Below are 15,262 nucleotides of genomic sequence, written 5' to 3'. Positions count from 1 at the left end.
TAACCTTAATTTGGTTTTCGAAATGTAAACCCAGTGTTTTGAATCGTCTCCCAGGAAAGCTGAAGCTCGACCGAGACTTCAGCAAGTACACTACCTGAGTCTGGACTCGGCCAACGTCAACGGTCCTGGATGACGCAGCCAACTTCCGCACAGTCAGGGTATGAAGGCATCCCCCTTTGTGTGTGTGTGTGTGTGCGTGTGTGTGTGTGTGTGTGTGTGTGTGTGTGGGGCTGACGAACGTACAAAGACGGCTCCTCTTTACTTTAAAGAAGTCAAACAGAAACACACAAAAGTCAAACAAAATCACAAACTCAAAACTGAGGACGCCTCAGTTTCCTTAAGTTACGTGAGGGTAAATATCCACGACTCTGACGCTGCTGTTCCGCCCGCCGTGGCACTCTCCCATCCCAGAATGCCATGCAGATCGTGGGGTTCATGGAGGACGAGGTGCAGTCGGTGCTGGAGCTGGTGGCGGCCGGGCTGAAGCTGGGAAACATTGAGTTCAAACCGTAGTCCCCCGCAAGCGGCTACGACGAGAGCCGCGTCAACAAGAACGGTGAGGCCAAAGGTTCACGAGGAGGAGTTGTGTCGACGGTTGTAGGTGTATGTTAAATTAATTTCCACCCCTGGCCAAACCACGGATATAGACCGGCGTCTGGGAATATAATGTTTTACAAACTATTATTGTGGTTATTTGTGAAAGCCAGGTATCCTCAAAACGTGGGAAAAAACCCGGCAATTTGTCTACAGTACACATTGCATGTTTTCCACAACACTTCAAACAATCCCACACAGATGACTCCATGCCAGAACGTCTCTTGTTGCTGCGTAGACGTACCTGTTCAGTCTCCCCCACCCCCAGCAGTCCTCTCCTTGTCTCCCTCACGCGTCGGCTTTCTGTTGAGACGCTGCCCCCTATGTGGTGGCTCTGTGTCCCGGTCCCAGGCTCATTCTGCCGTGCAGCTCTCTAGTTACGAGCCTCTCTTTTAGAGCCGGTTTGGCTCCCTCGTGTTTTCCTTAGTCACAGACACCTGCTTGCCATTAGGTAATTGGGTATTTTGCATTTCCCTCCCCCGGCACAGCCTTACATGTCGCTTGTTGCAGGAAAATCTCCAGCCGTATTTATTTGCTCTGCCACAACAACTGCTATTTGTTAAAGTTCAACGGGGTCAGTACCGAAAGCCTAGCTTCACTCCTACGAGGGGGGACTAATGAGATTACCGTTACCAGAGCGATCGACGCATGCCGTTAACCCAGGCTCTCACGGACACCCGAAACAGACTGTGTTTGGGTTTTGGGGATGGTTTATGGCTTTCTCTTCCTACAACCTTGGATCCGATTAGAAGCAGACTAGCAGAACAATATTACCGAGACATCAGCTCCACATTTATTAAAGGAAGAGCTTCACCATGAGCAAATGACAATTATTTTTCATTGAAATCATATCTGTCCCATAACATTAACTAAGAGATGCATTCACAGATACCTGATTGAATTGGAAAGCATTGATCGCAGAGACTATTGAGATGAATGCAAACAAAGCTTCAATTTGCTATCTTCCTTTTATCCCCCTCCCCATCTCCCCCCCACAGAGCCTGTTATTGCTTATGCTAAACAGAAACTCTCTCATACTGTGTGTCTGTGTCTGTGTCTTGTTCTGCAGACCTGAAGGAGATGTGTGAGCTGCTGGGGATCGAGCAGTCGGTGCTGGAGCGCGCCTTCAGCTACCGCAACGTGGAGGCTAAGCTGGAGAAGGTCTCCACCACCCTCAAAGTGTCCCAGGTCGGTCCCCCTCCCTCGGTCAGGGAGGACGCAATCTTCCCCCTATTCGCCCCCAACTCCCTTCCCCTCCTTTCCGTCCCTGTCCCGGAGTGAGTGTGTGTGTGGTGTGTGTTTCTGTGTGTGTGTGTGTGTTGTGTGTGGTGTGTGTGTGTGTGTGTGTGTGTGTGCGTCGCACACCATGCAGACATGCACACACTCGCGGCCGTGCAGGAAATGTCCTAGGCACATTTCCCGCCGAATCACTCCAGCGGCCGTCGACCCACATACCGGCGGGGCCGTCGCGAGAGAGTCCTCCATTAAAGATGAGCCGGGCGGACCGGGAGCGAATGTAGGTCAGATCTCGGCGGTCGGGGGAGTTCATTCCCATCTCGGGGGAGGCGGCGGCTGCAGCGAGATGATGCAGATAGGGCTTTAGGTTTAGAGGCGCAGAACACGACGCCGCTGTCACGCCGGCCTCAGGGTGGGGGAAGCGAGCAACCGTGGGTGTGGTGTCGCCCCCTCCTTGACTCCACTCCACCTCTGATGGTTGAAAACGAGAGGAAATAGTTAGACTCTTTTTGCGGCTCGTTATGAATGCATTGCGTGCTCCGACCTGAAGCTTTATCTTGATGTTATATGAAGGGTACTAAAAAAGTTGTTATTGATCCCCGCCATCGATTGCTCAGTGGGGAAGGTTAATCCGGTTTTAACAGTTTTTTTAATAAAACAAAGTCAACAAAGACCCGGCAGACGCAGCACAACAACAGGACCTTTATGAGCATGCTCAGGGGGGCTCGGAGCGATAATGTTGATACGACCGTCTCAAAGTATTTCCTCATTCTATTGAACCCTTGAAGCCCTTGAGAGCGAGCAGAGCAATGGGTGTCACGGTGGACCGTGCGCTCCCTTCTCGTCCAATGTTCGAGATCACAGGCCCCTGGTTCTCGTCTCCCTGACTCCCAGTCCGTCGCATTTTTAACATCCCCGTCTGTTTTGTGCTGAGATGAGCTTGCAATGTGTCACAAAGAGCTGGGACTTGTTTTGTTTTAAGCCGTGCAATCGTACAAAAAGTGGGCGGCAGTAGCTCAGGAGGTGGAGCCGGTTGGCTGTTGCTGGTTCGATCCCCGGCTCCTCCCGGCTCCTCCTAGTGTCGAGGTGTCCCTGAGCAAGTCACCTAACCTTAACTGCTCCCGACGAGCTGGCTGTCGTCTTGCATGGCTGACGCCGCCGTCGTGTGTGAATGTGTGCATGAATGGGTGAATGTCGGTAATCGGTAATATATGTAAAGCGCTTTTGATGAAACCGCTATATAAATGCAGTCCACTTACAATCATTTGGATCGTTTCTCCCGCAGGCCTACTACGCCCGCGACGCGCTCGCCAAGAACCTGTACAGCCGCCTGTTCAGCTGGCTGGTCACCCGGATCAACGAGAGCATTAAGGTTTGTATACCGACGCACGGGGAAGCTCCCTGGGGTCTGTGTGGATGGGCCAAGGGTCTTCCAGGATCTCCCCGCCTTGACCTCTGACCTTTCCCCAGGCCCAATCCAAAACCCGCCACAAGGTGATGGGCGTTCTCGACATCTACGGCTTCGAGATATTCGAGGTGAGGAGAGATTTGCCCAAACGTGTGGTGTTTATTATTTTTTTTACCCTTTACAATTGACTCTCATAGTTTCCAAATGACAAAGCAGATGCCGCCGAGCGGAAACCTTTTGTAAACGCTGTCTCGGAGACGGCGTTCCAGCTGCTTCGGATGAGCCACCGTTTGCATGTTGTGATAAAACGTCCAAGAGCTCATCTCTTGGACTTCTAGGGTTGGGAAATACTGTCCAAATCACTCTTCACACTTTTTTACATATTTTATTTTTCCCATCTGTTTATTTGTTCAAGTGGCATGTCTCACAAGTGCAAGCGCTCATACTCCTTTGTGTCACCCCACTCACCGCCAAGCTCTCCTCTCTCTCGCCCTCTCTCTCCCTCTCCCTCTCCCTGAATGTTGTGTCATGTTGTGTTGTGTCTTGGGGGACCAGGACGGAGTAAGTACCATCTGTCCTGGGGAAAGGGGGGCGTTCGCTCTGCCCAGTCTGCATGCTTGTGATCCCAAGGCCATTCTGTAGTGCTAACAACAACAAAAAAGATTATAATATAAAATAAATAACGAAAAGAAACCAAGCCAAAGTGTTGCGCTGCGGGTGAAAAGACGAGGGCTCAGTGCAGAACGCGACTCATTGTTGGCTTTTTAGAATTGAAGATGAATGTGGGGGACTGTAGTTTTCTCTAATCATTCCAATGAGCCTTTGGAGTGTATCTTTTCCCATTTTTCAACCGGCGTTGCATCATAACAATGTGGTAAGTGTATGCAAATGTACAATGCTTAACTACCTCCATGTTGACTTCAGGCAGATCTGCCCACTAACCATTGGTCATTTGCATATACTGCGCATATTGTAACAATATAAGCTGGTCGGAAATCTGAAAAATAGTCAATTTAAAAAGCCAAGAGCAGAAGCAAGTTTTGTTTCACTTTAGACTACAAACACCAGCATGTATATTCACTCCCTAGAATGTCTTAAAGGGGACATATGATACCACCAGGTGAGTGTGATTAGCCGTTACAAGCCATTTTGAAAATATGCCTCTTCTGACATCATAGGTGGGCTTGTCCACCTAGATGTATGACGGATAGATAGACGTTTGCTACAGTCAACTTGGCATGCTGGTAGATCTATCCAGCACACATCTAGGTGGACACGCCCACTTGTGATGTCAGAAGAGGCTGATTTTCACAACGGCTTGCAGTGGTTGATCACACTCACACCTGGTGGTGTAATATGTTACCTTTAAGAAGTCCCCCCCTAGGCGACGTAGCCTCCTAGCTCAGGGAGTCTGAGTAGCAGAACGAGCCCGTCTCGTCTCCGCCCTCGCACACACTGCCGCTCGGACGCCTGTAGACGCGCTTTCGTTTGCCGTTGTGTGTTTGATGTGAAGACAGCTCGAGGCGGTGTATTGATTTCCCCGGAAGCCTGGCAGGAAGGACGACGCGCTGCGGCGCGACGCTAGCCGTGTCGCGGCGTCCTTCAGGCATGCGGGCTGCACCGGGGAAAGCAGCGCGTCGTCCTTCGGCCCGCTTACCTCCTAGACTAGACGCCGCTAACACCCCCCCTGAGAGTGGTCTTTTTTGGTTTGACTGAACATCAACTAACCCAACTAACCAAGAGTTGTGATTGGTTGTAATTGGTCATAAGGAAATGGATTCACAATGGTTTCGCAGTGTATCTAATTATTCTAATCATGCGGGCTGCACCGGGGAAAGCAGCGCGTCGTCCTTCGGCCCGCTTACCTCCTAGACTAGACGCCGCTAACACCCCCGCCTGAGAGTGGTCTTTTTTGGTTTGACTGAACATCAACTAACCCAACTAACCAAGAGTTGTGATTGGTTTAATTGGTCATAAGGAAATGGATTCACAATGGTTTCGCAGTGTATCTAATTATTCAATGTTATGCTGGTATACTTGTTTAGTTGTTTTAATTTGATACAGGTTGACTTTTCCCTCACACAGCTACTTTGTATTGGGCCATTTTAGGTTGACTAGTGAGAGTTTATGGTAGACAATGGGCAGGCTCACACTAGGTCCCCAGTAAGAACAGACCATGAAGAAGGTAACAAATTCAGTGTTTTTTCCACAAACCTAAAAAGGGTAGGAATTTGGAAAAACTGAGTGAGAAACTGCAGACCAAGAAGCACGTCTCATCTCTAGAAGCATAATGAGCATAAAAGCATAAAAAACGTAATGAGGTGTGTGTGTGCGTGCGTGCGTGCGTGCGTGCGTGCATGCGTGCGTGCGTGCGCGCGCGTTATACCTCTGTGAGCTCGGGTTGAAACTAATTGGTGTTTTGCCCTCTCGCAGGACAACAGCTTTGAGCAGTTCATCATCAACTACTGCAACGAGAAGCTGCAGCAGATCTTCATCGAGCTGACCCTGCGCGAGGAGCAGGAGGAGTACATCCGCGAGGTGGGACCCCCTCCAACACGCCCACCCACACGCAGACACGCGCGCACGTCCATGGCAGTGTTCTCCTCACCGCTCACATGTCCTGTGCCTGTTGATGGTCGCCTCGCCCCGTCCTCTGAGCTCCCTCTCACCCTCTCCCCATCACTGGTCAAGGCTAAACCCCTGGATTCCTTTGGCTGTCTGACTGCCAGCCTTGTGCCCCCCCCCCCCCCCCCCAGGGTTCCCATTTATTACCCTGAGATACCGTCTGCTTCCTCTACCTCATGTAGCCCCCACTACCGCCACACCTGCATCCATCACTCCCCCCCCCCCCCCCCAAAAAGAAACGCTCTGGGCTCGCCTTGCCTGCTCTCGCTCCCCCCTCTCTTCTAAACATCTCTCTATCACTCTCTCCCTTGGTCTCTGTGTGGACCAGGGGACGGATGTGATCCCTCACTCCAGCAAAAGTAACCCCCCGTCCCCACCCCCACCCTCTCCTGCCCCCAAGAGGCTTCAGGGCTCTGTTTGCTTTCAAAGCTCCAAGTATGCGAGTGCTGTTCCCTTGACCCCCCCCCATCCCCCTCCTCCTTCCTCCTTCCTCCTCTTCCTCCAAGTCCCCACCGTACCATCCCCCCCCCCCCACCACCACCACCACCACCACCACCATGATATTCCACTCCCTGGCCTCCATCCAGTGTGACTGCATGGGAAAATTCCAGGGATCGGGACAAAGGGCAGCTTTAAAAAAGAAAAGAGGGCGACCAATCAGAAGTCTGAAGCTGAAGTCACACACACTGTACTTTAGGTCACGCCTTCCTCAAGTGCCCCCTACTCTTGAAGTCTTGGGCTTTCTTGTCTCTCTATCTCTCTATCTCTCTATCTCTATCTCTCTATCTCTCTCTCTATATCTATCGTAAGAGTCATACCAGGATATCCTGTTTGGATACAAAAAAAGCAGAGCAACAGGCCAATAGACATCTGCAATGATTTTCAAAAATGTTCGAATTCATTAGTCCATATCAAGCCAAACACTGAAACTAAACACGCGTTGTTTGTTTGACTTATTTGAAGCGGTCCATTGGATTGAACTGATTCAGGGCTGTCTCTGTGGTGTAATTGTGGTGTTTAGTATCTCCTCAGAACCTGTGCCTGAATCACATTACCTCAGCTGTACTATACCTCAGCTTGTTCCTTTTGAAAGATGTGTGCCCAGAAGCTTTAATGGCTCAAAATATCTAAATGCGCTGATAGGGGCTGCTTTCCCTTCCTTCTTTTTTAAATTTATATGAGATAGCTGCGAAACGATGCAGCCACTTAGGATCAATGTCCGTTAATCTCCTTAGTTGTGTAAGTGGGTGTTTAGTTGGTGAGAAGTGCTAAGTGGCTTTATTAGGAGCTCAAGTAGAAGTGAAACCCAAGACAACCTGGCGTTGACCTCGGGGAGTTGCCTTTCTCCACTCCTTCTGAAAACAGGACATCGAGTGGACCAACATCGAGTACTTCAACAACGCCGTCATCTGCGACCTCATTGAAAATGTAAGTCAACTGCTGGAGGTACTTCCCGGTTTCTTGGTGTGTGTGCACATTGCAGTTTCATAGGGTTAGCGCCTTCCTGGACGCATTAACGGTGTAAAGGTACGAAGGGTGCGGGGCACCAAGATGGGGTGTACATCGGAACATGAACATGACAATTATGACCTTCATGTGAAAAACATGCCGGCTTTGATCTTTTAGACACTTTTTTTTACACGTTTGTATGTTCTGTATCTTTAAACGATGTATTTCTGGCACTTATTACCCTTAAACTTGTTTCTTTATCGTCTTTACCTGACTTTGCTAAGCCCTTTTGAAAAGCCTCTATGAAACACGCGACAGAACTTAAAGCGGCCTCGTCTGTTAAAGAGTGGATGTTTCTGACCGGGGGGGGGGGGTTGGGTTTGTCCTCCTCGACCGACGAGCAGAACCAGAACGGCATCCTGGCCATGCTGGACGAGGAGTGCCTGCGCCCCGGGACCGTCACGGACATCACCTTCCTGGACAAGCTGAACACGGTGTGCGCAGAGCACCAGCACTTTGAAAGCCGCCTCAGCAAGAACTCCAAGTTCCTGACGGACCACAGTCTGCCCCACAGCTGCTTCCGTATCCAGCACTACGCCGGCAAGGTACGGGGGACCCCACGGGCCGGGGAACACACTCCAAGACACACGGTGGCGTACGCTGCCCTGCTCAGCGTAGCTGGGTCGAAATGTCTCCGGGAATTCTCCGAAATGTCTCCAGAAATGTCTCCGAAAAGTGTCCGACTTTTCTCCGGGAATGTCTCCGATATGTGTCTGTATGTATCAGACTTTTAGCAAGACCCCATATATTATCATGAATATTGTCATGGTTTAAGCAGTTCCGCGTTAATGTGTTCTCCTTTATCGGGCAAATGTCCCATCACTGTGGTTTCCATGCCAATGTTATTTTCTCATCACATACCACAGAAAGAAATTAGGGGCTGAAGAAAGAATCGTGCCACAGTAGTCTTTCTTACGTGACTGAAGTGGATGTGACATTATAATGGATCTTCTCTCGGTGCTGTTCACACTAATGAAACCCTAGCAGAGGCAACGTTTTCATCCTCAGAACATTCCAATTTTACAAATGACAACCTCGTTCTAATCCATGTTAATATCCCGCCGTGTACCGAGATATGTTTCTGTCTGCTCGCTTGAGCTCTTGTGTGTTTTGTCGTCACGAGAGCAGTGCGAAAGGACGCTCTTTGCACAGCGATTTGATTCCAAAACCGCGTAGTTGAGCTAAAACCAAACGCTGTGTAACGGAGGCCACGTTTCAACTCGTCTGCGCCACAGGTTCTGTACCGCGTGGAGGGCTTCATGGACAAGAACAACGACCTGCTGTACCGCGATCTGTCCCAGGCCATGTACAAGGCAAACCACAAACTCATCAAGCAGCTCTTCCCGAGGGCAACCCCGCCAAGGTCAACCTGAAGAGGCCCCCCACCGCCGGCTTCCAGTTCAAGCACTCGGTGGGCACCCTGATGAGGAACCTGCAGACCAAGAACCCCAACTACATCAGGTCAGAGATCCCCCCCCCCGTCTCTCGTTGTGCTAACATGCGTCTCCTTCGCATATGACGTAGTATACAACTGAGCTTCACGGTCAACTGAACCCAACATAATTGCGCTTTTTTCTCATCACTTGACTTAAGAGAGACTGAAGGGTAATGAAAGAACCTCACTACGGTTTCTTTTTTATTTAGTGTATTGTGAACTTTTTTTAATTTCATCCCAATCCCTTACTCTTGATACTTCTCTTCTCGGCCCACAGGTGCGTGAAGCCCAATGACAAGAAGGCGCCCCGTATCTTCACGGACTCCCTGGTGCGCCACCAGGTGGCCTACCTGGGCCTGATGGAGAACGTGCGCGTGAGGCGGGCCGGCTACGCCTACCGCCAGGCCTACGAGCCCTGCCTGGAGCGCTACAAGATGCTCTGCAAGCAGACCTGGCCCCACTGGAAGGGCCCCACAAGGTAGGAGCTGAGCCCTCTGCAATTGGGGACTTTTGTGTGTTTGGGGGGAGTGGAGGTACACCTTGTGGTACTAGCTTGGGTTTCTTAGCCTTAGTGCCTTGGCTTTGAGTTGGCTTTGAGGCCAGTTGTGCTTTTGAAACCGTGTCTTCTTTAGCCATCTTAAGCATGATCTGATTGGGCCTTATTGAGACATGTTTTTTTGCCTACTAGTGGTTCATTAATCTGACTAGTGAGACGGGAAGTGGTCCAAAAATGATCAGAATATTAAATGTTCCTGAAGTATGCCTCTAATGACGGACATACTGAACCATTTAAATTTCTGATTTTCCAGTAGAGTCTGCTCTACATAGCAACGAACATTACTAGCAACAGATTTACCGTCGTAAGGCGTTCTAGGGGGGGGGGGGGGGGGGAGTCTACATAAAAAACATTGTCCACTGCTTACTCTCTATCTCCTATTGGTCTCGCATGGCTGTTTAGTATTCACTGGAGCCACCTCCTCTGTGCGTGTGTGCTGGGGTCCTATCTGATTGCCAGTTTTGATACCAAACATTTGGTGTCTTGTTGTTAAACTCTAGTAAACAAACCCTTGGCCTCCTTGCGCCCAGCTCCGGGGGGGGTCACGGAGTCCTCCTCTCCCACGCATTGTGCAAGATATATCCTACATCTACCTCCCTCCCTCTCCTCTGGTTGGGGGAGGGGGGATGTTTTCATGTTCCTCACCGCTTTCTCTGTTGTAGTAAAGCTTCCCACTTCTGCTTTCTGTTGTTTTTAACTGCTGTGTAAAGTAAGGCACCTCTGACCCTTTTTGACCTCTCCGGTGTTCCGTAGGGAGGGTGTGGAGGTGCTCATGGCAGATCTCCAGGTCTCAACGGAAGAATTTGCCTACGGCAACTCAAAGATATTCATCAGGAACCCCAGAACGGTAAAGCAACGCAAAAGGCCCATGAACAACAACCGAGCACTCTTTAGGTTCCCGTGCACGTAGAACATGCGCTGGATAAGGTCGGGCTGGCTTCAAGTGGCCGAAATTATCCGGCTCTGGAGCTCTGTGTTCTCAAATTAGGAGGGTCCAAACAGCTCCCAACTGCCCCCACCACCACCACCACCACCACCACCACCACAGCAATTAGCAACACAACCAACATTCTGGGAGCACATGGTATCACTTACATACTCACCATGGGAAACAAATGTTTTTTTCAATGTATTCTTATACTCAACGCTAGCCTTTTTGGTTTCTATAACCTGCATTGGAGAAAGTGTCTTTCTCTCAGCGGGCTCGACAAACAATCCGGAGCATAGAACACGCTCTAGTGCCCGGCGGGATTTCGATTCCCCGATTTTCATCTCCCTTGCGTGACTCCATCTCGGCCCTGCATCTCCCGGCCGGTGGCAGTTTCACAAGAGATCCTGCCTCCATTAAGTCTGTCTGGTTCAGCCAGGTTTACACAATCCGAGAGCCTCCTCTCTCCCTGTGTAGCAGTTGGCTCTGGGGAGAGGAGGTTTCGTCTCCCGAGCCTCTGGTTTGGAGTCTCTGCCATGGGGGACTTTTCATCGGTATTGCTTCTCACAGACTTCTTTTGTGGGGGGTTTTATGAACAGGCTGGTTGCTTTCGTTTGTAATAACCGTAGTCTCAGAATTCAGACTTTAGATTTTCTCAAGTATGGCAGCAGATGAGCTCAAATCAAAGTAAACAGGGAATTTCACTTTCTTTCACTTCGTATTAGTGTTGGCCAATCGTGTGGCTGGCAGTGGCGACCTTTGAGCGTGTAATTGGCCAACGCAAACCCAGCCAGCAGACGTTAACTGTAGAAGTCTGTAAAGGTTTAAAATGCAGCACTGTGTGGAGCTGCCACTGCAGAAATACACTTTTTAAATCCGGAAATATTCATCCACTCGCACAAATGAGGGTTCTGCGGTAAAATACCTTCCTAATGAAACGGCAAACGAGGCTTAATTCCGCCCCTTGCTGTTTTTGTTTCCGGCCCAGGCTCTGTGCCATCTCCCCCCCCCCCCCCCAGCAGTTCTGCTTGGACATGCCGGTAAACGGACTGCTGGGTCCGAGGTTATACTACCAGTGACCCAAAGGGCATCCCTTTGTGTCAAACGCAGACTAATGACACATCAGTGGACGATAAAGTACTGTTCTGATACGCGGTGATAACATCTGGACACGTTTACCACCACAACAGTGGGGTCGCTCGGCACATGGATCCGGCTAATGAGAGGGTCCTTGACGGAGCCCTGTGTGTCTCGTGTGTCTGCAGCTCTTCTCCCTGGAGGAGAAGCGCCGCGGCTGCCTGGAGAACCTGGCCGCCCTCATCCAGAAGATCTACCGCGGCTGGAAGTGCCGCACACACTTCCTGCTCCTCAAGCGCAGCCAGGTGGTGGTGGCCGCGTGGTACCGCCGATACGCGGTAGGGTGAAACACACACACACACACACACACACACACACACACACACACACACACACAAACTCAACACACATCAACACCAACACACATCAAAACACACACACACACACACACGACTACGTACAACTAGTACTACATACACAACTACACAATCTTGCCTAGCGTGTCTGTCCAAATGGATTCAAGGTGGTGGCTCTGACTTCTTTCTCTGTTCTTCTTTTTTTCTCCCGACCTGCAGCAACAGAAGAAGTACACACAGATCAAGAGCGCCACCATCATGGTGCAGTCGTACTCCAGGGGATGGAAGGTAGGCCGCCGCCCTCCGCATGTCAATCACAGCGGAATCCAAAGAAGACTGTGAGCTAGAAAGCGCAGCACATACATGCATTGAGGGCATTTAGCAGACGTTTTTATCCAAAAAGACTTCCTATAAGTACATTTGTCATCAGAAAGTGAAACAATATATCACTGTAGGTATTGTACAATAAGGATGTTCGTAGAACCAAGTGCAAAGCACTTGCAATTCGCCAGGTTATCCGATTCCCTGTATACAACAAAGATAGCTAGGATAAACATAACTAACTAAGTGCTATAATTAAATACAAATTAAAACGCGTTCATTGTGTTCCTTGACCAGGCGCAAGATCCTGCGGGAGCTGAAGCACCAGAAGCGGTGCGAGGAGGCGGCCACGACCATCGCCGCCTACTGGCACGGCACCCAGGTACTGACTCAGCAGGGAGGAACCACAACACCGGGGACGGACACTCCCTCCTGCTGCCTCTTTAATAACGTCCTGTTTTAATGCAAGCTCATCTAATCGTCGCCCGTTCCTCAGCGCTGCGCCGCTGTGAATTCAGCTGAGCGACGCATCCCCCTGTGCGAGCATTTGCTAACTCTGCTGAAAACCCCCCCCCCCAGAATGGATCTCTGCTGGCGAGTGGCAGCGCTCAAGCGTTCTCATTTCTCTGAGCAGGCCCTTTCTGAGCGTGATCACTGCTCTGTCCTCTTGATTCTGCTTCTGTCGGCTGATCGCACCGTTCTTTTTTTTTTTCAAATCAAATGTTTCTGCTTCTTCCTCTTCTTCCCCCCCCCCCCCCCCCCCCCGTCCTCCATCACTCTTTATTTCCTCTCCTCTCCTCCCTTCTCTCTCTTTGATCATCTCCCCCCCCACCCCCCACCCACCCAAACCCCACCGCCGTGGTGAAGGCTCGCGTGGAGCTGAGACGGCTGAAGTATGTCGCGGCGAGTACGCGGGCTGTGGCGCTCATTTGGGCGTACTGGCAGGGCACCAAGGTATTTGAACGCTCGGGTTCGAGTAGTTACAGTAGTAGTCACACTGGACACCCCAATCCCTACCCCAGCCCTAACCCCAACCGTCCACTTAACCAGCAACAACCCTCTGTGACCTCAAAGATCTGGCTCCTAATGCCCGTCACTTGTGTGCAACGCCGCCCCCCCTTTTTCCCACAGTTGGTCGAGTCCATGTTACATTTTTCGGAAGTTAATCTACTAACCATTCTCGACGGAATTTATTTGTTGGCTTCATTTTGCTCCGAGGTTCCCAGTTACCGCGGTGCTAAAGTGTTGTGGGTCTCAACCCCCGTGGGCCTTTCACAGTCCCACGATGGCTGTGTGTGGCTATAGTGTAAAGTACTGTAGGTCCCACGGTCATCCCTGCAGTCTCAATATGGATCATCGCATCATGTCCAGAGCCTGTTCATTAACGGGGGGGGAGATGGTCCCATCATGACACATATGGTCGCACTTCGTAAACCTTCCAGCCACATATAATCTGTTTAATCTCCTCAAGTTTAAACCCCACTCCCCCCATTGCCATTGACTAATGTCTTCTTCAACGTCTCTTGGCCACCATTTTCTACCATGCGGCTGCATTAACGATACCCGGCCCATGCCTCTTTATCGACGGGTAATCTTAAGGAATTAGGATAAAGAGCAGAATGCTCGCAGTGGTTCGTTGCGGATGAATCGTAAGCCCATTTGTTCTGCCCTCGCACGTCCAAAGCCTCCGAAGCATGGGACTCCAACCGCGCCGGCGAAATCAGAGCGCAGTCGTAATGAGCCGTGAACTTCACTCCACCCCTCGCTGCAAACTAAACACGCCATCTTCCCAACGGCCCAATATGGTTTGAATCCAGGAAGCCATCACGATTCCTCACGCTTCTCCCAATGCAGAACCAGGGCAGCTGAAGGCCAATACAATGGTCAAGGTGTATATATCCACCTACATCGCTTTCATTGTCTTCCATCTCTGCACGATAACAACCGCCATTAAAGATCCTGTCAGACCCTAAAAGACTCCCCCCCCCCCCCCCCCCCCCACGCCCAAGTCCCCTCAGTATCCACTGCCCTGTGACTCACTACTAACATCCCCCCCGCCATAACGGCCACCCGTTGACGATGCTACCAAAATGTAACCTCCTCCTCCTGCTCCATCACCATCACCCCCCCCCACCTAACCCCCACCACCAGGCCCGACGAGAGCTGCGTCGGCTGAAGGAGGAGGCCAGGAATAAGCACGCCGTGTCGGTCATTTGGGCCGGCTGGCAGGGCACCAAGGTATTTCACCTAGGCTTGACCCCTGTCCCCCGTTCCCCCCCCCCACCCCGTCTGACTTTGGTTTTGCCCGCCTTTTTAAATTGTTTTGTCTGTTTGTCACGCCGGTACCATCCCTCTTAACCCACCCATCCGTTGAGACATGGAACCCACAAACCCCCCCCCCCCCCCCCCATCCCGGGGGGCCGCCCGTCTACCCACCAATCCCATCGTCGCACGTCTTTTCTGCTTCAATCCACTTTGAACGTTTTCTATCCGTAATGTACAGGGACGGACACACACACACACACACACACACACACACACACACACACACACACACACACACACACACACACACACACACACACACACACACACACACACACACACAACCCACCCCCCCCCCACACACACACACACACACATACACGATGTCACTGTGCTCATCGCATGATTACAGTGGCGACCCTCACAAAGCCCTTCTGCTTAACCCCAAGCCCCCCAGCACCACCGCTACCTCCAAGCCAGTCGGCCCAGTCCTCCCAGACAATGTTAGTTTTGACGGGCTAATGGAAGGGAGGCATGGTGATCAGCCAGCGGAGGTCTGGGGCGCAGGAAAGACCTTAAGCCTCTTTGCCATGCAGCCGGTGGATTAGAGGCTCTGTGGGGCCGAGGCTCTGAGGCAGGGGGCTGGCCGGGGCTGCACGGGGGGTGGGTGCTGAAGACACGCTCACCGCGTACGTGCGGCCCGCCAGAGTCAGACACAACACGCCTGCACACATGAAAGGACATAAACCACAGACACTATTGTTGTGTACGTGCGTGGGGGGGGGAGTTGTGTGTGTTTCTCAATCATCTGCTGTCCTGTGCATGCTCTCCTTCGCTCTCTCCCTTCCTCTCTCTTATCTCTCACCCGCCGCTCCATCTCTGCACGACATCTTGGCAAGACACGGCATGCTGAATTATTTTTTTTCCCGCTGAATTGAAGTGTCAGGGGTGC

At 51.2% G+C, this 15,262-nt stretch overlaps 1 protein-coding gene across 1 annotated transcript in view; it reads left to right on the top strand.

The window, feature by feature from the left end:
- Positions 1 to 15,262, top strand: part of LOC130373747 (unconventional myosin-Ib-like) — a 34,117-nt gene that overhangs the window by 11,837 nt on the left and 7,018 nt on the right. Inside the window, 17 exon segments of the mRNA XM_056580372.1 lie at positions 412 to 509; positions 946 to 995; positions 1,664 to 1,782; positions 3,116 to 3,202; positions 3,301 to 3,366; positions 5,672 to 5,776; positions 7,229 to 7,291; positions 7,717 to 7,917; positions 8,608 to 8,716; positions 8,719 to 8,833; positions 9,085 to 9,285; positions 10,117 to 10,210; positions 11,557 to 11,706; positions 11,944 to 12,012; positions 12,350 to 12,427; positions 12,913 to 12,999; positions 14,197 to 14,283. Coding sequence (XP_056436347.1) covers positions 412 to 509; positions 946 to 995; positions 1,664 to 1,782; positions 3,116 to 3,202; positions 3,301 to 3,366; positions 5,672 to 5,776; positions 7,229 to 7,291; positions 7,717 to 7,917; positions 8,608 to 8,716; positions 8,719 to 8,833; positions 9,085 to 9,285; positions 10,117 to 10,210; positions 11,557 to 11,706; positions 11,944 to 12,012; positions 12,350 to 12,427; positions 12,913 to 12,999; positions 14,197 to 14,283 — 1,779 coding nt within the window.

Source organism: Gadus chalcogrammus, chromosome 20 (assembly GCF_026213295.1).
Source record: "Gadus chalcogrammus isolate NIFS_2021 chromosome 20, NIFS_Gcha_1.0, whole genome shotgun sequence".
In the NCBI taxonomy this organism is placed as follows: Eukaryota; Metazoa; Chordata; class Actinopteri; order Gadiformes; family Gadidae; genus Gadus; species Gadus chalcogrammus.
The sequence above is the reverse complement of the archived record's forward strand: the minus strand, read 5'-3'. Positions and strand labels throughout refer to the sequence as shown.